This window comes from Choloepus didactylus, chromosome 15 (genome assembly GCF_015220235.1).
Source record: "Choloepus didactylus isolate mChoDid1 chromosome 15, mChoDid1.pri, whole genome shotgun sequence".
In the NCBI taxonomy this organism is placed as follows: Eukaryota; Metazoa; Chordata; class Mammalia; order Pilosa; family Megalonychidae; genus Choloepus; species Choloepus didactylus.
The window spans coordinates 86,509,440-86,532,984 of NC_051321.1; the positions used below are offsets into that span (position 1 = coordinate 86,509,440).

Sequence of the window (23,545 nt, forward strand, 5' to 3'; positions counted from 1 at the left end):
ATACATTTTGGGGAAGGACTATCTCTGTACAAGGGGCCAGTTTTGGGTGAGGAGGCTGTCTTCCACCCTGATCTGGAATCTTTGCCCAGCATGCAGGGTCTCCTCCTTGTGCTGGCTGGTGCAGGAGCTCGATGGGGACCTGGGGCCTGCGAAGCAGGTATGAAAGCTTTTTGAAATTCCATGTGAACTCACTCCCAAATTCCGGCATAGTGTTAGAGCTCTAATTTCTTTCCCAGGATTGTCTCAGGGAAGCCTGCCATGAAGTTATCACATTAGTTTATCCCAGTTCTGGGGGCTCTGGATTCATGTGAACAGGGATGCTTAGGAACCCCTTAAATGCAAGTGTGTATTTTCTTACACTTCCAGATGCCTAGAGCAGCATCTGTATTGTTGGAAGAGTGAGAAGCAGAGGGCAGAGCTTGGATTGCTGTGAACTGCATGTGGGTGAGTATCTAACCTCAGTGTGATTGGATCATCTTGCAGTTGTCTGTTCCTCCTCAAGCTGAGCCCGTCCACCAGAAAACATGGAGGTATTGGGTTAGTCTAAGAAAGTCATCTAGTTCAGGATCTGAGATGAACACTGGTTGACCAGAGTGGAAAAAGCCCACATAAAAAGGTTTATGCATTTAAAGGGTGAAACATAATATGTGTTTTACTAAGATGGACAATGCAAGGGAGAATAAATCAGAAAGTAATTGGTGGTACCCTCTTCTATTTTCAGCTAGGTGCCCCAGACTGGCTGTCAGAAGATTAAAATTCTCTCTTGGGCTGACCACTTAGTGTGGATGAAGGGAAATCCCTCCTTTACCTACAGACCTCAGGCTCTATATGAATGATATCTTACTAGAAGTATGTTGCATGGTCAGAAACACAACTGAAATAGATAATGTTTTTCCCCTTGGAAATTGGCTCTGTAGGGAAATGAGAAATTTATTAAAAATATATTTTCCTTTATTAAGAATGGTCACCGTATATACTATTCATATCTATCCAGATTTGTGATGCATGTAACACAAGCATATGTAGATTAAAAATCACTAATTTTGACTTATTGAAAATATTTGAAATATAATGTCATAGTACATATGAAATTTAATGAAATATGTTTTGAAATATTGAAAATTCCAATCCCCATGCCTACAATACTTTACGTATTTAATATATAAAGCTCTTCATCCTTCAGTTGTGACACCCTCTGCAAAATAGCTCAAAGAGAGCCAGTGGAAGAATTGGAGAAGACGATGATGGTGTCTGCAGCGAATGTGACGACCGTCCAGGTGTTCATCCTGGAGGGGTTTCCCGCTGTCCGGTCCCTGGGCACGGTCCTCTTTCTGGTGCACCTGCTGGCCTACTTGGCGTCCATCACAGGAAACACACTCATCATCACGGCCACCTGGACAGACCGTCGCCTGCAGACACCCATGTACTTTTTCCTCAGCAGTTTTTCCTTCCTTGAATGCTGTTTTATAACCACCGTTATTCCTAAATTGCTGGCCATCTTTCTTTCAGGTAGTCAAACAATTTCCTTTGCTGCTTGCTTCACACAAGCCTTTGTGTTTCTTTTTGTGGGGGCAACTATTTTTTTCCTTATGGCTGTATTATCTCTGGATCGATACCTGGCCATTTGCAAACCCCTCCATTACCCCACCATCATGAACCCAAGGATGTGTGTACTCTTGGTCACTGCCTGCTTGGTTTTGGGGTTCCTTCTCATGGTGGTTCCAGTTGGAATGCTCTCCCAGTTATCCTTCTGTGGCCCCCAGGTCATCCCTCACTTCTTCTGTGATTTGGGGCCCTTAACTAAACTCTCCTGCTCTGACATCAGGTGCATTGAAATGTTGTCTTTCAGCAATATTTCATTTGTCCTTCTGACATCCCTCATCTCAACAGTCATTGCATATGGCAACATAGTAGCCACAATTTTGCGTCTCCCAACTGCCAAGGAGCGACAGAGAGCTTTCTCCACCTGCTCCTCTCACCTCATTGTCCTCTCTTTCGTTTATGGCAGCTGTCTCTTTATTTATGTGAAACCAAAGCGAAGGAGCAGGCTGGACTCCAACAGAGAGGCCGCCCTAGTGAACACTGTGGTGACCCCAGTGCTGAACCCCATTATTTACAGTCTGAGGAACAAGCAGGTTCATCGGGCACTGAAGGAGGTTCTGTCCAGGGTGAAACTGCAGAAATAGAATTATAGACTCTCAGAGGGGAAAGCACCCTGTCCTTTATCTACTCCAATCTCCCTTCTCTTTCTGGAATCTCCTAAGTAGACTTGCAAATGTACTTTTGTGGGTTCTTAAGTCTCAAAGCGTTGAAGCTGTGATGTCATGCATGTACTTGTAAGTGCAGGGGTGTGGAGACCAAAATTCATGGGTATTAAGAAAATCAAATTGATTCAGGAATAGATGTGACATGATCACTATTTTGTGTTGAGTTTTGAAAGACAATCATGTATACCTAATTGTCATGGTATTAATAAGATTACTTAAATGGACTCAACATAAATGTTTTCAATATTGAATTGATTGTATAAAATAGAATATGAATTTTTGAAATTCCAGTCCTTATTATAATGAAAAAACAGAAATGTCTCTATCCTAAATTCAAAGTGTCCCTGGTTTGCCATGCTGATTTCAGTACCAAAGCACTGAAGACAACAGACCACAGAGAGAGGACTATTTTGAGGACTGGAACAAGGAATTGATTAGTTAAGATTGTTTCCCTGCTACAGAAAATTCAAGGGGACTGGGTGAAATCTAATCAGAGATGGGAAGAATTCTGATTGTGACTGAAAACGCCTCTCCAAAATGCAACAGCATCTCTCTGAGCAAGTCTCCGTTTGTGGAATGAGAGATTTGAAGGCAATAACCTCTGGGTGTCCATCAATGTGAAATGAGACTCTTACTCCTTAATGAGACACATGTGACAGGCTGTAAAAGAAACAGAATTTGAACATGGCTGAGAAGTTGCAGGATTTTTGTAATGGAAGAATTCACATCAGAATTGTAATTTGGTTATTCAAGGTTTTGATAGGAAATGATGAGCTGATGAACTGAGGACAAAACTCTGTATACAAAAATCCTGTTGGCTGGAGGTTGTTTGGCATGGTTGGCTAATGGTGACAATCATGATTTTCCTTGACCACATTGTTCTGTGATTGCAGAATAATACAAAGCTGTGTTGGAAGATTTGGGGCATAAAATTTTGTAAGACTTTGAAGAACAAACTTAACTAACAGAGCACAAATTTCTTCCACCACATGTGTGTATAAAGATTTCCATATACCTTTCTGTAGACTTGTGTCCATTTCTCACATGTGGGGTATTCACTTTGCCCAAGCCATAGCTTTGTCAAATGATTTTTTCCAGGATGACCAATGAATGGTGTGGTCATTTCTTTGTTTAATTTTAAAAATTAGAAAAGTATCTTTGAATATCTACTTTGAAAGAAATGGAAAAAGTACACGATGTTTTCATTTCACTTTTTCTTGTACATACACAAGCACATAGTTTAAAAATAATCATATAGTATGTGTATACCACATTTTTATTATCTGTTCATCTGTTGATGGACATTTGGGTTGTTTCCACCCCTCGGCTATTGTGTATAATGCTGCTGTGGTTGCACATGCATATATATATTTATTTGTGTCCTTGGTTTTCAAACTTTGGGATATACACCTAGGAGTGAAATTTCTGGGTCTGATGGGTCTGGGGAAAGAGAAATGGAGAGCAAAAGGGTTTCCTTTTGGAGTGGTGAAAATGTTTTGGAAGTAGATAGTAGTGGTGTTTGCACAGCATTCTGAATTTCCTAAATGCCACTGAATTGTTCATTTTAAACTGGTTAATTTTATGTGATTCTCAGCTCAATAAAAAATCACATATTTATGAAAGTTTTAGACTGTGGAAAGTTTTCTAATGAAAAATAATAATCCCTCATACTCTCCTTGCCAGTCCCTTGTCCACAGACATCAGAGAATTCATTTCTTTGTCTGTTACTTATGCCCTTCTCCAATAATATGCTTCTATTGAGTCATCACTATTAGACTTGGGATAATTATTGTTTTAATCTCTTACCTATCTCTTATTACCTTTCTTCCCAATATGGTTATATCACTGCATATATTTGGATTAATAATGAGCAGTCACATTGTTTGGAATATGTAAATTTTGATCACTACACACCTATTATAATTTTTTTTCTTTTTCATTTTCTTGGGGTTTCCAATTTCCTTTATTTTCCCTTCATACTATCACATTCCCATTTTAATTTCCTGATTTCTTTCCAAAATTTGATTTTTCCAAATACTCCAACATAGCCACCATTTTATAGAAAAGCCCCCTTTTATCCTAACAAATCTTCTTCCTGAAATTCTTGACTCCATAATCCCATCTCATTTTATCAGTCTCTAGGCTTTCACATGCTCTCCCCATTGGCATGGCTCTTGTCCTGGTCACTGGGGAACTCCATTTGACCAAATACAGTGGTCAGCATCTGTCCTCACCTTACTCCACCTCTCAGAGCCATCAGCAGGATGACAACTCCCTCCTCCCTGTAGACCTGCTTCTCTTGGCTTTTGGATTCACCCTTTCATATTTCTTCACATAACTCTGGCTGCTCTGGCCCCAGCTCCTTCATTGCTCTCCTTCTCTGCCTGACTTCTAAATGTAGGTGATTCCCAGGGCTAGGAGCAGCCGACTTCCCTTTTCTCTATTCTTTATCCTGGTGACTCAGTCCCATAGCTTTAAAAATGCCACCTGTGGCCTTATGCTGATGCCTCCCAATTGGCATCGCCTGGCCTGACCTCGTTCCTCTGCTCCAAATCCTATTTCCAAAGGTCTAGAAGACATTTCCGTAGGAAATCTAACAGATGTCTAAAATTTCACATTTGTAGAACATTACTATACATTACTCTCCATGTCCCACTGTTATTGACAGTTCAGTGATTTTCATCTCCATCCTCGGAAGCATCCTTGGTTCTCTGATTCCCAGTATCCAGTTCATCAGCAATTCCTATCAACTGTACTTCCAAAATTTATCCACTATTCTCTATTTTTGCTGCAAAACACTAGACCAAGTCTACACCTGAACCAATTCAGTTGCTTATCAATGAGTCACTGTTTCTGCTCTCATCTTCTTCTGATGAATTCTTCAGACAGCAAACAAAAAAAATCTGGTCATGTATCTTCTTTGCTTAGAACTATTTCTCTTGCATCTGGAGGTAAACACTGACTTTTAGCCCAAGGTTATCTCTTTGACTTCGTCTCATATCAACCCCTGTCCTCACAAAAATTATTTTTGTTCTTCAAACATACCATACTGGTTCCACATAGGGTCTTTGCATGCACTATTTCTTGTTTGGAGTTGTCTTCTCTCTTTTCCTTAGCCCATTATCGGTACAATGTCACCTTTTCAATGAGGTCTTCCTTGATATTCCAAACTACCACTTAGCTCTTTTATTTAATATTGAAAATGCATATGTTTGCTTGCTGGTTATCATAATTTCACTAGACTCTTAGCTCCATGAGGCCAGGGATCTTGTCTGACTTACACTCTTTCCTCATCATTTAGGTCTAAGGCTTGCTCATAGCAAGTGCTCACAAAGTAGTTCCCAAATAAGCAGCTTGAAAATCATTTTCCTTTATAACTTTGAAAGTAACAATATATTATCTTTTATCAGCTAATATCAATATTGATGACAGGAATTCTGGTGTCAATCTGACACTCATTTCTAAGGATATAAACTACTTTTCCTTTCTAAACACTTTTAGTGTATTTTTTTTTTATCTTTGATAGAACTTTTATTTATTTTTCTGACCCCCAGAGAGCTCTTTAAATCATCAGCTGTGTTCTTCATCCATGGGAAATGTGATGATTTTTTTTTGATAATGTCATCTGTTTCATTTACTTAGTTTTCAATTTCTTCTATTCCTATTATTTTGATGTTGGACTTCCTGAACTTTTCTTCTATATACCTTATGTATCTCATCACATGTCCTGTTTCACTGTGTTTTTTGTTTTGTTTTGGGGTGAATTACCTTGTCTTTATTTTCTAACTTGCAAGTTTTATTAGATTTTGAAGTGTATTATTTTCTCTGAATTATCTCTCTTTTTTCTTGGATTATTATTGCATTTATTTATCCTGTATTCTCTCTTTCACACTGGTGATTTCTGCTAATTGTCTGGTGCTCCTTTCTTTTTCATTCATACATAAGACTGAGGCACTATAAAGGGATATGGATCCCTAGATCCTTTCAGCCTGAATGTTGGAAGGTAACCAAGCAGCTAGCTATTAAAATGAGGTACCCCCACAAAGCCAAAAGGCAGAAATCCTTTTCTGGGAGTCTGTGCCAGTTTGAATGTATTATGTCCCCCAAAACACCATTATCTATGACACAGTCTTGTGTGGGCAGATGTATTAGTGTTGATTAGATTGTAATTCTTTGACTGAGTGTTTCCTTGGAGATGTGACCCACCCAACTGTAGGTGATAACTCTGATTAGATAATTTCCATGGAGTCATGGCACCGCCCATCCAGCATGGGCCTTGATTAGTTCGCTGGAGCCCTACAAAAGCTCAGACAGAAGGAGTGAGCTTGCTACAGCCAAGAGGGACACTTTGAAGAATGCACAGGAGCTGAGAGAGCAGCTGTAGCTGAGACAGACATTTTGAAGACGGCTGTTGGAAGCTGATGCAGACATTTTGGAGAATGCCATTTTGAAACGCAACCTGGGAGCAAGCAGACACCCGCCACATGCTTTCCCAGCTAACAGAGGTTTTCTGGATGCCAATGGCCTTTCTCCAGTGAAGGTAACCTTTGTTGATGGACACTTTACGGCCTTACAACTGTAACTGTGTAACCAAATAAACCCCCTTTATAAAAGCCAGTCCATTTCTGGTGTTTTGCATTCTGGCAGCATTAGCAAACCGGAACAGAGTCCATTTAATTTCATATGAGAATATTCTTTGTTCTATTCTTTTTTCCTGAGATATGCCTGTCAAGTTTTCTGCAAGAGGCTAATGTGGGAACGTGATGGGGGTCAACTGTTCTTTATCCAGGTTTTCTTTTCTTTTTCTTTCTCTTTTCCTTCTCTCTCTCCCTTCCCCACCTCATCTTACTTCCTCCCTCCCTCCCTTCCTTCCCTCCTTCCTTTCTTCCTTTCTCCCTCCCTTCCTCCCTCCCTTCCTTCCTTCCTTCCATCAATGGCCCCGAGTCAGCATCTGCTGTTTTTAAGTTTGGACATTTGCAATACAGTAGTGTGCCGGTTTGAATGTATTGTGTCCCCCAAATGCCATTATCTTTGTGGTCTTGTGGGACAGACGTTTTGGTGCTGGTTAGATTTGCTTGGAATGTGCCCCACCCAGCTGTGGGTGGTGACTTTGGTGGGATACTCCCATGGAGGTGTGACCTCCACTATATATAGTGGAGCCATATAAAACATGCTGACTCAAAGAGACTGAACGGAGTGCAGCTGTGAGTGACGTTTTGAAGAGGAGCAAGCTTGCTAGAGAGGAACATCCTGGGAGAAAGCCATTTTGAAACCAGAACTTTGGAGCAGATGCCAGACACGTGCCTTCCCAGCTAACACAGGTTTTCCGGACGCCATTGGCCATCCTCCAGTGAAGGTACCCGATTACTGATTTGTTACCTTGGACACTTTATGGCCTTAAGACTGTAACTATATAGCCAAATAAACCCCCTTTTTATAAAAGCCAATCCGTCTCTGGTGTTTTGCATTCTGCAGCATTAGCAAACTAGAACAAGTAGCTAATTCAACTTTTGTTTGAGGACACTCATGATATTGGACTCATGTCTAGTTTCCATCACTGCCTCTGTGGCTACTCCATTCATGAGTACTGTGGTGGCCAGGAATACAGGGAGCTCAGATCCCCTGGCTGAGTCACTCTATCCACTTGGCCATTCAGGTCCTCCTCTGCGTGGATGCTCTCTGGTAAACAATGTCCTGAAATACAAACATCTGTACACTTTGTGCCCACTCTAATAGGACCATCCACTGGTCTCTGCCCCAGACTTCATTTTCTCTGTTTCTCTAATCTTGCTTCTTCATTATCACTGAACAAATCACTAGCAATTTGCCTATGTTGAAAGCCCAGTTGTATGCACCCAGGAGTTGATAAATAGTTTATCAGAGCCTACAAATTTTTTCTTTCAGAATTTTAATTGATGTTAGCCACGAATACCCACAATCCTTCTAATTACATTGCCTCCACATCTCTATACTGTCAGTTATTGCATCTGATTGTGCATATGCTTTCTGTCTGTATCCTATCCTAGATGACCATTGTTCAGTTTATAATAATTCATCAGTCACCAGATTTCTCTTGAAACCAATTAAATACCCAGGTGAGCTACTTGAAGCTCAGCTGGCTGGGTGGAAGTTTTCTCCCAAATCCTGTTTTGCCCAGCAATGAGGTAGAAGTTGATTTTGTATCTCACCAACATTTCGAGGTGACCTTTCCATGAACCGATTCTGGGTTTTTCCCTCCACCTTCAGCTTGTCATAACAGCACACTTTCAGCAAGGTCATTTGTATCTAATTGTATGAGTGCCAGTTCAGAACACGTATCCAACAGTTGTTTTAAACATATTTGAGTATTTTCCATTTCCCAGTTTACAGTCATTTATGTGGGTACATTTGGTGAAAAATTGGGAGAATGGCTACAATATATATTTGCTATATCATTGGAAGGACCTTCTTCAAGTGGACCCAGGCTTCTCTTCAATTGATGGACTCTGGTCTGAGCACTGTCTCAGTTCTAGCAATGGGTGTAAGACACATATTCTCTGTGGCAGCTGCTCACAGGACTTGATTCCCTTAGGTTATTATGTGAAGCAAAACTCTCACTAGCTGCTCATGTATATTTCCTGCATCTTTAGAAACACTATGGTTTATTGGACAAGACATTTAAGTATATCAACCAAAGTGACCTATTGGCATTAGTCAATGTCCAGAGAAACAGAACCAACAGGAACTACATGTTTGCAAATACCATGAGATTTATTGAAAGCATTGAGCAACATGACCATGGGCTTTGGCATATCCAAATTCCGTATAGAGGCTGCAAATTGGGAACTCTGATGAAGTTTTTGATGAATGCTCTAGGAGAAGCTTTCTGGATTAGTAAAGAGAGAAAATCTTTCAACTGCTGAAATCATCAGTTCTTCCTTATAAACGTCAACTGATTGGATGATACTTCTCTCATTGTTAAAGGCAGTCTCCTTTGTTGACCGTAGTTGTAATCAGCCATAGATACATTCAACTGACTAATGATTTAAATCCATAAAATACCCCAGTGTAACAATCACTGTGCTTCCTTAATCAATCAACTGGACACAAGAACCTAGTCAAATTGACACATGAAAGACCCCTCAAACCAACCCAGATTTTACCTAACAGAATTATGACTTTAATACTGAGCCTCTTATTTCAGTATCCTTTGTAATTCTTCAATTCATAAAACGAGATCCTTGACCTGTGTTAGACTTCTACAACTGCTTACATCCTCTTGTTGTAGGAGATGTGAGAGTCTTTAAATACTGTCATGGAGGCCTTCTGGCTTTTACATCTTGTCCTGAGTTGATAGATGGCTTACCTGAGCATGCTATTTTTTTCTTTTGGAGTTTTGTTACCTCCATATCTCTATATTGCCAACTATTGCATGTGCTGTGCATCCCATTCCAGCTATATCCTGTTCAAAATTACAATAATTGTTCAGCTGCTTGAAGTGGTTACTCTTCCACTTCAAACTAGCTCTATAGCCCTTATAACCATCTGACTGGCCCTGGATCCAATTCTTGAATCCCATTGTAAATGTTTCCTTCTGGGACCACATCAGGTAACAGATGTTTAGGCTTAGATTCCTCCAGAAGCTGACTCTGAGTCTCAGATTAAACTGCAAGTAATATATTTGTGTGTGATCACAGGAAACACCAGTAGCACACTTGGAAAATGATTCAATTAATGGAAATAAACCAATAATGTTGAATTATCAGAAAATTATTGCTGTGGGTAACTGGAGTTTAATCTTGCAGTACAACACTGGGAGCCAGCATAGAACTTGCTGTAGAGTTATCCCAGCTATGGGGCAAGGGCATTGGGGTATTTAATCACCAATGTACTGCAGTCTTCGTAGTAAAGAAGCTGATGTTGGATAGAGGTACGTGTTGAAGGGATGCAGGTGTGGTACAGACTGCATCTGTTACAGAAGATAACATGAATTTTATTTAGAAGGATGAAGATGAGTGAGACAAAGAGCAAAAAAGTCTTCTGGTAAACCAAGATGGCAGTTTAGGTCAATCCAGTTTTCCATTCCCCCATAGAATTCTTGAACAACTAGCAAAATCTTCAGAGCCAGACAACAGTTAAATGGTTCCAGTAACTGAGAAAATGCCAAACAAAGAAAAAACAACTTAAAAGCAGTAGAAAAAGCTCTACTTTTCTACATGGTACCTGTGCTGGTTTGAATATATTATGTCCCCCAAAATGCCATTATCTTTGATGTAATCTTGTGTGGGCAGATGTATTAGTGTTGATTAGATTGTAATTCTTTGAGTGTTTCCATGGAGATGTGCCCCACCCAACTTGGGTGATGACTCTGATTGTATAATTTCCATGGAGGTGTTACCCCTCCCATTTAAGGTAGGTCTAAATTAAATCACTGGAGCCATATAAATGAGCTGATAAACAGAAGGAACTCAGTGCAGCTGTGAGTGACATTTTGAAGAGGAGCTACAGCCAAGAGGGACACTTTGAAAAATGCACAGAAGCTGAGAGAGTAGCTGCAGATGAGAGACAGTTTAAAGATGGCTGTTGAGAGTGGACTCTTGCTCTGGAGAAGCTGAGAGTGGACAAACACCCCAAGAGCAACCAAGAGTTACATTTTTGAGGAACTGCAGCCTAGAGAGGAATGCCCTGGGAGAAAGCCATTTTGAAACCAGAGCATTTGGAGCAGATGCCAGCCACGTGCTTTCCCAGCTAACAGAGGTTTTCCAGACACCATTGGCCATCCTCTAGTGAAGGTACCCGATTGTTGATGACTTACCTTGGACACTTTATGGCCTTAAGACTGTAACTTTGTAACCAAATAACCCCCCTTTATAAAAGCTGATCCATTTCTGGTGTTTTGCGTTCCAGCAGCATTAGCAAACTAGAACAGTGCTCATGCTGACCCCTGCCAAGCAATTGATGGCTCAGTGTGGAGCTGGCCTGCCCTCTCAGTGTGGGACCTTGATCCCCTTCTGCAGGGAGCAGAGAAGCCTCTATGCATGTATGTCTGGGCCAATGTTTTTGGTGGCAGCCTGAAAGGCTGTAACAGGACCTTCATTTCTGGCTCACCATTCCAGAACTTGCCCTTCATGCATGACCAGTTTTTGGACAGCTACATCAGTGTAAGAAATAATCACATCAAAGAGACCTGGAGCAAATGATTACTGGCATTAATACATAAATTAGAGTACCTGTGTGGGGAGAAAGTCCACTTCATTGGGAGTGAGGGGATATTAAGATCCCTGTAGGTGGTGGAAGTCCTAAGGCCAGGAGCATAGGTCCACTTGAAGATACATGTTCAGAAAACACTGAGAGGACCATATGCTTTTGCATTGGGCTGATCTTCTTGGTAGGAGGGCTAAGCTTGATGAGGGGCACCAGCCAACACAGGATCAATTTGAAAATGTGAAACATGTATATTGTGCTCATTCATTGTTTATCTTAGCTCCTGGAAATCAAAGAAATCTCTGTCATATCACTAATTGGATAAAAACTTAAGGAACAGACAGACCCAGGACTAACTCCCAGAGCTAACACATTAAAATATTAAAGTGTACTATATGCCAAAAAAGTTAAAAGACAAGGAAATGGAAATATTTTCCCATCCAAAGGGATAAGATGAGACATCAGAAACCATCAACAAAGAAGACCAGATTTGGACATAATCAAAGACTTTAAAAATGATCACATTTAGACTAAAATTCTTCTCTCACACACATACACACATACTCAGAGTCTCCAGAAAGATGATTAATTCTCACAATTTGATAAAATATTTAGGAGTTTATCAGATATCTGAGAAAACACTGCTATGAATAGGAATAAAACAAATTTATAGAGAGAAGAAATAGGAAAGACAGAGAATAAAACCAAAAAAAGAAAAAAAGATGAAAAAATATCACCAATATCTAAAGACATATGAAATTAATAAGAAGAAATTCTCAGCAAAATATTTCACAAAAAATTTCCCAGAAATTAAGGATATTTGTATTCAGAGTGAAACAGTCCACAGTTCTGTGTGTACCCAACAGAGTAAGTGAAAAGAGATCCAAACAAAAGCATATTGGTGATAAAGAAAAGATTCCCAAATCTTTTAGAGGAATAAAAGGAAAATAAAGTCACAAAAATTTGGATTAATAATGCTTTGAACTTCTCAACAGCATTATCATAAGCTAAAAGGTATGGGAGTAATGCATTAAAACTTATGAAGGAAAATTATTTCCTACTGAGAATTCTATTCCTAACCATGTTGTCAATCAAGTCTGAGGATAGAATAAAAGCATTTTCAGACATTCATGGCAAAGGTTTTCTTCCCATGCACCGTTCCTCAGGAAGCTACTGAAATTGTACATCAAGAAAGAAACACAGAGCTGTATGTTTTAGTTACTCCTCCAGGAAAGTAGGTAGAAAGCCAGGAACTGCGTGGACTGGACACCACAGAGCAATCTGACTTTGGACATACTTCATACAACACTCATGAAAATGTGGAACTGCTGAGATCAGCGAAATCTGTAAGTTTTTGCGGCCAGGGGACCCGCGCCCCTCCCTGCCAGGCTCAGTCCCGTGGGAGGAGGGGCTGTCAGCTCCGGGAAGGAGAATGGAGAACTGCAGTGGCAGCCCTTATCGGAAACTCATTCTACTGATCCAGACTCCAACCATAGATAGACTGAGACCAGACACCACAGAATCTGAGAGCAGCCAGCCCAGCAGAGAGGAGACAGGCATAGAAAAAAAAAAAAACATGAAAAACTCCAAAATAAAAGCGGAGGATTTTTGGAGTTCTGGTGAACATAGAAAGGGGAAGGGCAGAGCTAAGGCCCTCAGGCTCATATGCAAATCCCAAAGAAAAGCTGATCTCTCTGCCCTGTGGACCTTTCCTTAATGGCCCTAATTGCTTTGTCTCTTAGCATTTCAATAACCCATTAGATCTCTGAGGAGGGCCCCCCCCTTTTTTTTTTTAATCCTTTTTTCTTTTTCTAAAACAATTACTCTAAGAAGCCCAATACAGAAAGCGTCAAAGACTTGCAATTTGGGCAGGTCAAGACAAGAGCAGAACTAAGAGAGCTCTGAGACAAAAGGCAATAATCCAGTGGCTGAGAAAATTCACTAAACACCACAACTTCCCAAGAAAAGTGGGGTGTCCGCTCACAGCCATCATCCTGGTGGACAGGAAACACTCCTGCCCATCGCCAGCCCCATAGCCCAGAGCTGCCCCAGACAACCCAGTGTGACGGAAGTGCTTCAAATAACAGGCACACACCACAAAACTGGGCGTGGACATTAACCTTCCCTGCAACCTCAGCTGATTGTCCCAGAGTTGGGAAGGTGGAGCAGTGTGAATTAACAAAGCCCCATTCAGCCATCATTTCAGCAGACTGGGAGCCTCCCTACACAGCCCAGCAGCCCAGAACTGCCCTGGGGGGATGGCACTCACCTGTGACATAGCGCAGTCATCCCTCAACAGAGGACCAGGGGGTGCACGGCCTGGAAGAGGGATCCACATGCAAGTCTCAGGAGCCATACACCAATACCAAGGACTTGTGGGTCAGTGGCAGAGAAAAACTGTGGCAGCACTGAACTGAAGGATTAGACTATTGCAGCAGCTTTAAAACTCCAGGATCACCAGGGAGATTGTTAGAGCCACCCCCACTCCCTGACTGCCCAGAAACACGCCCCATATACAGGGGGGCAACACCAACTACACACACAAGCTTGGTACACCAATTGGACCCCACAAGACTCACTCCCCCACTCACCACAAAGGCAAAGCCAGGGAGAACTGGCTTGTGGAGAACAGGTGGCTCGTGGACGCCACCTGCTGGTTAGTTAGAGAAAGTGTACTCCACGAAGCTGTAGATCTGATAAATTAGAGATAAGGACTTCAATTGGTCTACACATCCTAAAAGAACCCTATCAAGTTCAGCAAATGCCAAGAGGACAAAAACAACAGAAAATTATAAAGCATATGAAAAAACCAGACGATATGGATAACCCAAGCCCAAGCACCTAAATCAAAAGATCAGAGGAGACACAGCACCTAGAGCAGCTACTCAAAGAACTAAAGATGAACAATGAGACCATAGTATAGAATACAAAGGATAACAAGAAGAACCTAGAACAGCATAAAGAAGACATTGCAAGACTAAATAAAAAAATAGATGATCTTATGGAAATTAAAGAAACTGTTGACCAAATTAAAAAGATTCTGGACACTCATAGTACAAGACTAGAGGAAGTTGAACAACGAATCAGTGACCTGGAAGATGACAGAATGGAAAATGAAAACATAAAAGAAACAATGGGGGAAAAAATTGAAAAAATCGAAACGGACCTCAGGGATATGATAGATAATATAAAACGTCCTATTATAAGACTCATTGGTGTTCCAGAAGGGGAAGAAAAGGGTAAAGGTCTAGGAAGAGTATTCAAAGAAATTGTTGGGGAAAACTTCCCAAATCTTCTAAACAACATAAATACACAAATCATAAATGCTCAGCGAACTCCAAATAGAATAAATCCAAATAAACCCACTCCGAGACATATTCTGATCACACTGTCAAACACGGAAGAGAAGGAGCAAGTTCTGAAAGCAGCAAGAGAAAAGCAATTCACCATATACAAAGGAAACAGCATAAGACTAAGTAGTGACTACTCAGCAACCACCATGGAGGCAAGAAGGCAGTGGCATGATATATTTAAAATTCTGAGTAAGAAAACTTTCCAACCAAGAATACTTTATCCAGCAAAGCTCTCCTTCAAATTTGAGGGAGAGCTTAAATTTCTCACAGACAAACAAATGCTGAGAGAATTTGCTAACAAGAGACCTGCCCTACTGGAGATACTAAAGGGAGCCCTACAGACAGAGAAACAAAGACAGGACAGAGAGACTTGGAGAAAGGTTCAGTAGTAAAGAGATTCGGTATGGGTACAATAACGGATATTAATAGAGAGAGGGGAAAAATATATATGACAAACATAAACCAAAGAATAAGATGGCTGATTCAAGAAATGCCTTCACGGTTATAACGTTGAATGTAAATGGATTAAACTCCCCAAGTAAAAGATATAGATTCGCAGAATGGATCAAAAAAAATGAACCATCAATATGTTGCATACAAGAGACTCATCTTAGACACAGGGACACAAAGAAATTGAAAGTGAAAGGATGGAAAAAAATATTTCATGCAAGCTACAGCCAAAAGAAAGCAGGTGTAGCAATATTAATCTTAGATGAAATAGACTTTAAATGCAGGGATGTTTTGAGAGACAAAGAAGGGCACTGCATACTAATAAAAGGGGCAATTCAACAAGAAGAAATAAAAATCGTAAATGTCTATGCACCCAATCAAGGTGCCACAAAATACATGAGAGAAACACTGGCAAAACTAAAGGAAGCAATTGATGTTTCCACAATAATTGTGGGAGACTTCAACACATCACTCTCTCCTATAGATAGATCAACCAGACAGAAGACCGATAAGGAAATTGAAAACCTAAACAATCTGATAAATGAATTAGATTTAACAGACATATGCAGAACATTACATCCCAAATCACCAGGATACGCATACTTTTCTAGTGCTCACGGAACTTTCTCCAGAATAGATCATATGCTGGGACATAAAACAAGCCTCAGTAAATTTAAAAAGATTGAAATTATTCAAAGCACATTCTCTGACCACAATGGAATACAATTAGAAGTCAATAACCATCAGAGACTTAGAAAATTCACAAATACCTGGAGGTTAAACAACACACTCCTAAACAATCAGTGGGTTAAAGAAGAAATAGCAAGAGAAATTGTTAAATATATAGAGACGAATGAAAATGAGAACACAACATACCAAAACCTATGGGATGCAGCAAAAGCAGTGCTGAGGGGGAAATTGATAGCACTAAAGGCATGTATTAAAAAGGAAGAAAGAGCCAAAATCAAAGAACTAATGGAACAACTGAAGAAGCTAGAAAATGAACAGCAAACCAATCCTAAACCAAGTAGAAGAAAAGAAATAACAAGGATTAAAGCAGAAATAAATGATATAGAGAACAAAAAAACAATAGAGAGGATAAATATCACCAAAAGTTGTTTCTTAGAGAAGATCAACAAGACTGACAAGCCCCTAGCTAGACTGACAAAATCAAAAAGAGAGAAGACCCATATAAACAAAATAATGAATGAAAAAGGTGACATAACTGCAGATCCTGAAGAAATTAAAAAAAATTATAAGAGGATACTATGAACAACTGTATGGCAACAAACTGGAAAATGTAGAGGAAATGGACAATTTCCTGGAAACATATGAACAACCTAGACTGACAAGAGAAGAAATAGAAGACCTCAACCAACCCATCACAAGCAAAGAGATCCAATCAGTCATCAAAAATCTTCCCACAAATAAATGCCCAGGGCCAGATGGCTTCACAGGGGAATTCTACCAAACTTTCCAGAAAGATCTGACACCAATCTTACTCAAACTCTTTCAAAACATTGAAGAAAATGAAATACTACCTAACTCATTTTATGAAGCTAACATCAATCTAATACCAAAACCAGGCAAAGATGCTACAAAAAAGGAAAACTACCGGCCAATCTCCCTAATGAATATAGATGCAAAAATCCTCAACAAAATACTTGCAAATCGAATCCAAAGACACATTAAAAATATCATACACCATGACCAAGTGGGGTTCATTCCAGGCATGCAAGGATGGTTCAACATAAGAAAATCAATCAATGTATTACAACACATTAAAAATTCAAAAGGGAAAAATCAAATGATCATCTCAATAGATGCTGAAAAAGCATTTGACAAAATCCAACATCCCTTTTTGATAAAAACACTTCAAAAGGTAGGAATTGAAGGAAACTTCCTCAATATGATAAAGAGCATATATGAAAAACCCACAGCCAGCATAGTACTCAATGGTGAGAGACTGAAAGCCTTCCCTCTAAGATCAGGAACAAGGCAAGGATGTCCACTGTCACCACTGTTATTCAACATTGTGCTGGAAGTGCTAGCCAGGGCAATCCGGCAAGACAAAGTAATAAATGGCATCCAAATTGGAAAAGAAGAAGTAAAATTGTCATTGTTTGCAGATGATAAGATCTTATGTCTGGAAAACCCTGAGAAATCGACAATACAGCTACTAGAGCTAATAAACAAATTTAGCAAAGTAGCAGGATACAAGATTAATGCGCATAAGTCAGTAATGTTTCTATATGCTAGAAATGAACAAACTGAAGAGACACTCAAGAAAAAGATACCATTTTCAATAGCAACTAAAAAAATCAAGTACCTAGGAATAAACTTAACCAAAGATGTAAAAGGCCTATACAAAGAAAACTAAATAACTCTACTAAAAGAAATAGAAGGGGACCTTAAATGATGGAAAAATATTCCATGTTCATGGATAGGAAAGCTAAATGTCATTAAGATGTCAATTTTACCCAAACTCATCTACAGATTCAATGTAATCCCAATCAAAATTCCAACAACCTACTTTGCAGACTTGGAAAAGCTAGTTATCAAATTTATTTGGAAAGGGAAGATGCCTCGAATTGCTAAAGACACTCTAAAAAAAGAAAAACGAAGTGGCAGGACTTACACTCCCTGACTTTGAAGCTTCTTATAAAGCCACAGATGTCAAAACAGCATGGTACTGGCACAAAGATAGACATATAGATCAATGGAATCGAACTGAGAATTCAGAGATAGACCCTCAGATCTATGGCTGACTGATCTTTGATAAGGCCCCCAAAGTCACTGAACTGAGTCATAATGGTCTTTTCAACAAATGGGGCTGGGAGAGTTGGATATCCATATCCAAAAGAATGAAAGAGGACCCCTACCTCACACCCTATACAAAAATTAACTCAAAATGGACCAAAGATCTCAATATAAAAGAAAGTACCATAAAACTCCTAGAAGATAATGTAGGAAAACATCTTCAAGACCTTGTGTTAGGTGGGCACTTCCTAGACTTACACCCAAAGCACAAGCAACAAAAGAAAAAATAGATAAATGGGAACTCCTCAAGCTTAGAAGTTTCTGCACCTAAACGGAATTTCTCAAAAAGGTAAAGAGGCAGCCAACTCAATGGGAAAAAATTTTTGGAAACCATGTATCTGACAAAAGACTGATATCTTGCATATATAAAGAAATCCTACAACTCAATGACAATAGTACAGTCGGCCCAATTATAAAATGGGCAAAAGATATGAAAAGACAGTTCTCTGAAGAGGAAATACAAATGGCCAAGAAACACATGAAAACATGTTCAGCTTCACTAGCTATTAGAGAGATGCAAATTAAGACCACAATGAGATACCATCTAACACCGATTAGAATGGCTGCCATTAAACAAACAGGAAACTACAAATGCTGGAGGGAATTTGGAGAAATTGGAACTCTTATTCATTGTTGGTGGGACTGTATAATGGTTCAGCCACTCTGGAAGTCAGTCTGGCAGTTCCTTAGAAAACTAGAAATAAAGTTACCATTCGATCCAGCGATTGCACTTCTCGGTATATACCTGGAAGATCGGAAAGCAGTGACACGAACAGATATCTGCATGCCAATGTTCATAGCAGCATTATTCACAATTGCCAAGAGATGGAAACAACCCAAATGTCCTTCAACAGACGAGTGGATAAATAAAATGTGGTATATACACACGATGGAATACTACGCAGCAGTAAGAAGAAACGATCTCGTGAAACATATGACAATATGGATGAACCTTGAAGACATAATGTTGAGTGAAATAAGCCAGGCACAGAAAGAGAAATATTATATGCTACCACTAATGTGAACTTTGAAAAATGTAAAACAAATGGTTTATAATGGAGAATGTAGGGGAACTAGCAATAGAGAGCAATTAAGGAAGGGGGAACAGTAATCCAAGAAGAACAGATATGCTATTTAACGTTCTGGGGATGCCCAGGAATGATTATGGTCTGTCAATTTCTGATGGATATAGTAGGAACAAGTTCACAGAAATTTTGCTATATTATGTAACTTTCTTGGGGTAAAGTAGGAACAGGTTGGAAGTAAAGCAGTTATCTTAGGTTAGCTGTCTTTTTCTTACTCCCTTGTTATGGTCTGTTTGAATTGTTCTTTTATTGTATGTTTTTCTCTTTTTGTTTTTTGTTTTGTTGTTTTTTAATTTTTTTTTCCATACAGTTCATTTAAAAAGGAAGAAAAGGTTAAAAAAAAAAAGAAGGGAAAAAAAGGAAAAAAATATGTAGGGCCCCCTTGAGGAGCCTGTGGAGAATTCAGGGTTATTGGCCTACCCCACCTCAATGGTTGCTAACATGACCACAGACATAGGGAACTGGTGGTTTGATGGGCTGAGCCCTCTACCGTAGGTTTTACCTTTGGGAAGACGGTTGCTGCAAAGGAGAGGCTAGGCCTCCCTATAATTGTGCCTAAGAGCCTCCTCCCGAATGCCTTTGTTGCTCATATGTGGCCCTCTCTCTCTAGCTAAGCCAACTTGAAAGGTGAAATCACTGCCCTGCGTGGGATCAGGCACCCAGGGGAGTGAATCTCCCTGGCAACGTGGAATATGACTCCCGGGGAGGAATGTAGACCTGGCATCGTGGGACGGAGAACATCTTCTTGACCAAAAGGAGGATGTGAAAGGAAATGAAATAAGCTTCAGTGGCAGAGAGATTCCAAAAGGAGCCGAGAGGTCACTGTGGTGGGCACTCTTACGCACAATTTAGACAACCTTTTTAGGTTCTAAAGAATTGGGGTAGCTGGTGGTAGATACCTGAAACTATTAAACTACAACCCAGAACCCATGAATCTCGAAGACAATTGTAAAAAATGTAGCTTATGAGGGGTGACAAAGGGATTGGGAAAACCATAAGGACCACACTCCCCTTTGTCTAGTTTATGGATGGATGAGTAGAAAAATAGGGGAAGGAAACAAACAAACAAACAGACAAAGGTACCCAGTGTTCTTTTTTACTTCAATTGCTGTTTTTTACTTTAATTATTATTCTTGTTATTTTTGTGTGTGTGCTAATGAAGGTGTCAGGGACTGATTTAGGTGATGAATGTACAACTACGTAATGGTACTGTGAACAATCGAATGTACGATTTGTTTTGTATGACTGCATGTTATGTGAATATATGTCAATAAAATGAAGATTAAAAAAAATAAAGTCTATTTATTTTGGAGTAGTATAGCTACTCCAAAAAAAAAAAAAAAAAGAAAGAAAGAAGCACAAGTATAGCTGGTTTAGTTATCTATATGGGCAGAATATCCCTAATCTCAGTGAATGCTTTAAAAGATGCTTCTCCACCTGAGGTCAACAGTCTATTCTCTTCCTTGTAGTCAATACTCTATTCTCACCACTTTTCTAATCCATCCAGTGGGATCTGGCAATGTTAGCATCTACAGCTGCCTCTTTACAACCTTGAGGTTTAGGAGATCAAGAGATAGGCTTATAACAATTGGGTAGAAACTGGAGCTCTCATACATGAGATATGAGAAAGAACAACCACAAAGCCAGCAAAGGATGTCTTCAGTTCACAGGTGTTGTCAGGCACCGAGGACATATCCAGTCCAGGCTGCAGAATGACAGGAAACACTGGGAGTGACTTATGCAAGAACATAATATTGAGAGTTGATGTATCAATGTTTTGAGAGTGGATTTAGATAATTTACTGAGAGTTTGTGGTAGAATTGAAATGTGAAAAATTAAGCAAGTGGATGAACAAGACCATCACCCTTTAAAAGAGTTGTGAGGAAAATTATAGCCACTATAGTTTCTTAGGTCTGTGAATGGAAGTTCCCTAGTCATAACGTCAATGGTTAATATGGAATTAACAAAATTATACATACCCATATAGGGAAGATATTGAGGGGTTTGTGTGTAATGGGAATAAGGAGAGGGACTTGTCTTCATAGTCTATAGTGAGCTTTCCATAGATAATGACTAAAACTGAAAAATCAAGAAGTGACAATAAATATGTTAATTAGACCTCCAAAAAATGTCCAATTAGCTAAAATAGTTGGAAGAATTATCTCTTGGAGGGGAAAATGGCAGGAGGTTGATGCTTCATATAGCAACCATGAATCAATATTTGACTCTCTAAATAATATGCATGCATAACTTTCATAAAATATAAACTAAATATAAAATATCTGAATAGCTAGAATAAAAAATACTTCCCACCTAGCATTGCACATAATGTTTCCTGGAATGATTAGTACACTAAAGTATAAAGACTTCCCCCCTGACTTTTTTTCAAGAATGTCTTCGCTTCTGTAGGGGCATAAGAAAACGGTATTTCTAAGGCTCTGTTAATATAACTGTATCCCAAACAGAAGAAACAAGATTTAAATTATCAGATGATGCATAAAGATTGAAAGCAGCTTTTTGTCTCTAAAATACGATGATAAAGACCATAAGAAAAAAGGATCCTTGGATTCTGCATCTGATTGCCAACCTAGCTATATCAAAATGGATGTGTACAGATGTCATTGGTAAACTGGGTGAGATTTTGCTGTCCTGACATTTTTATTTTTTCAACATTCCCGGAATGTAGAACAAAAGATACAGGTAATGTCAATTGCTTGACAATTAAAGCATTGCTACCATACATAAGAATGTTACACAAAAGTACTAAAGTTGGCTTGACACTCCCTTATGATCAGCAAAATACCAGTCACTTTGCCTTTGACCCCAAATGTTGGATTTGGAAGTAGCCATCACTTTGTTCAGGTTAGGTATGCAATCTTGCTAGCATTTATTTGATTTCCCTAAACATCACTAAATGCATTTTGTTTCCCTGAGTTCCTTCAGTGATGTAGTCTAATCTATTGACTCTCAAAGTTTTGAATCTCAGGACCTGTTTACACTCTTCAAAATTTTTGAGGATCAAGAATCTAAGGATTGTGGGCACATAGGGGGTAGGAATTTCCAGGAATCTGTTCCTTTGCCACAATAATTATTAAACAGGTACAAACAGCCTGAATAAACTATTTCAAAACTCCAGAGGCCAGAGACACTGCACAGCATCCAGGGAAGAGTGGAGGAAGATGCTGGTAAATTATGGTAAATACCAGTAAATTGCTGTCTCCCTGCAGTAGCTACTGGTGCCCAGCCCCCCCCTCTAATGTCAGGAAGCAGTGGGTTCCAAACGCTGGAGGGGTGGGCACGAGGCAGCTGCTGATCATGGCTTCTGATTAGACATTTCAGAAGCTGGGGCCTGGCTCTGAGGAGAACAATTGTTCCAACCAACTTCAGACAAAGGCAGCAGAGGAGACTAAAAGATGATATGCTTCCTCAGAGCTGCAGTGGACAATTGAAGGACTGCATTTTCTGGGCAGATCAAGAAAGCACAGCTTTGAGGAGTCATGGAAGGAACTCCTGGCACCCATCCCACCCACTCCTTTATCCTCTCTCCAGGGCAGTTTGGAGCCAGCTGACACACCACTTGTGGGTTCCTGGCCTTGTTCCACTGGGAAATTTCTTGCTCCACTGACTTGGGAAGTCTCTGTCTGGTTCACCACTCTCCCAGAATTTAACTTCCTGCTAAACAACCTGATACAAAAACCAGTATAAAAAACAATTGTAGGTGAACATGATTGAAACTGATTGTTTAAAGGCATGTATCACACTTATTAGCACTACAAATATAAATAAGTGTTTGTATGATATAATGCTAAGGTATGACACTGTACAAAGACTTAACAGCAGAGTGGTGTATGGAAAAACTACCCATTACATACTATAGACTATCCTTAATAGGAATACCTTATCAGTACTACACTAATACTAGTGATGAAAAGTTAGGGGCTGATAAGAGCTGTGGGATGTTTTGTGTTACAATTGTTTAAAATTGAGAGTGATGATGATTATATAAGTGAATGAAGATAATGTGTGATCCTGATTGTTTACCTTGGACAGAATATATGCTACGTGAAATTAGGAGCCCCCTACTTAATAAAAAAACAATTGAGATGAATGGCCTGGGGTAAAGGATTACCTGCTTTAAGCCCAAGAGAGAAACATGGGGAAGAGGGAAAAGATCTGTCTCATGGGAAATAGAGGGGGCATTCAACCTCCTGTAAACAGGGAAACCTTTAAGCACAAGCCCAGGACAAGAGAGAAATAAAACAGAGGGAGGACACTGCCCTTTACATAAGCCTTGGCTGGACTTTCCTGATGGGAGGGCTGACACTCAAGAAAATCACTATCATATAATCAGCTGTTTATGAGCTCAAGAAAGAGGCATCTTATGGAA

At 39.7% G+C, this 23,545-nt stretch overlaps 1 protein-coding gene across 1 annotated transcript; it reads left to right on the top strand.

Annotated features, from left to right (window-relative positions):
- Positions 1-1,244: 1,244 nt before the first annotated feature.
- LOC119509962 (olfactory receptor 49-like) lies at positions 1,245-2,186 on the top strand. Its single transcript, XM_037803915.1, has one exon. It carries the CDS (start codon positions 1,245-1,247, stop codon positions 2,184-2,186), a length of 942 nt encoding a protein of 313 aa, XP_037659843.1.
- The last annotated feature ends 21,359 nt before the right edge of the window (positions 2,187-23,545 follow it).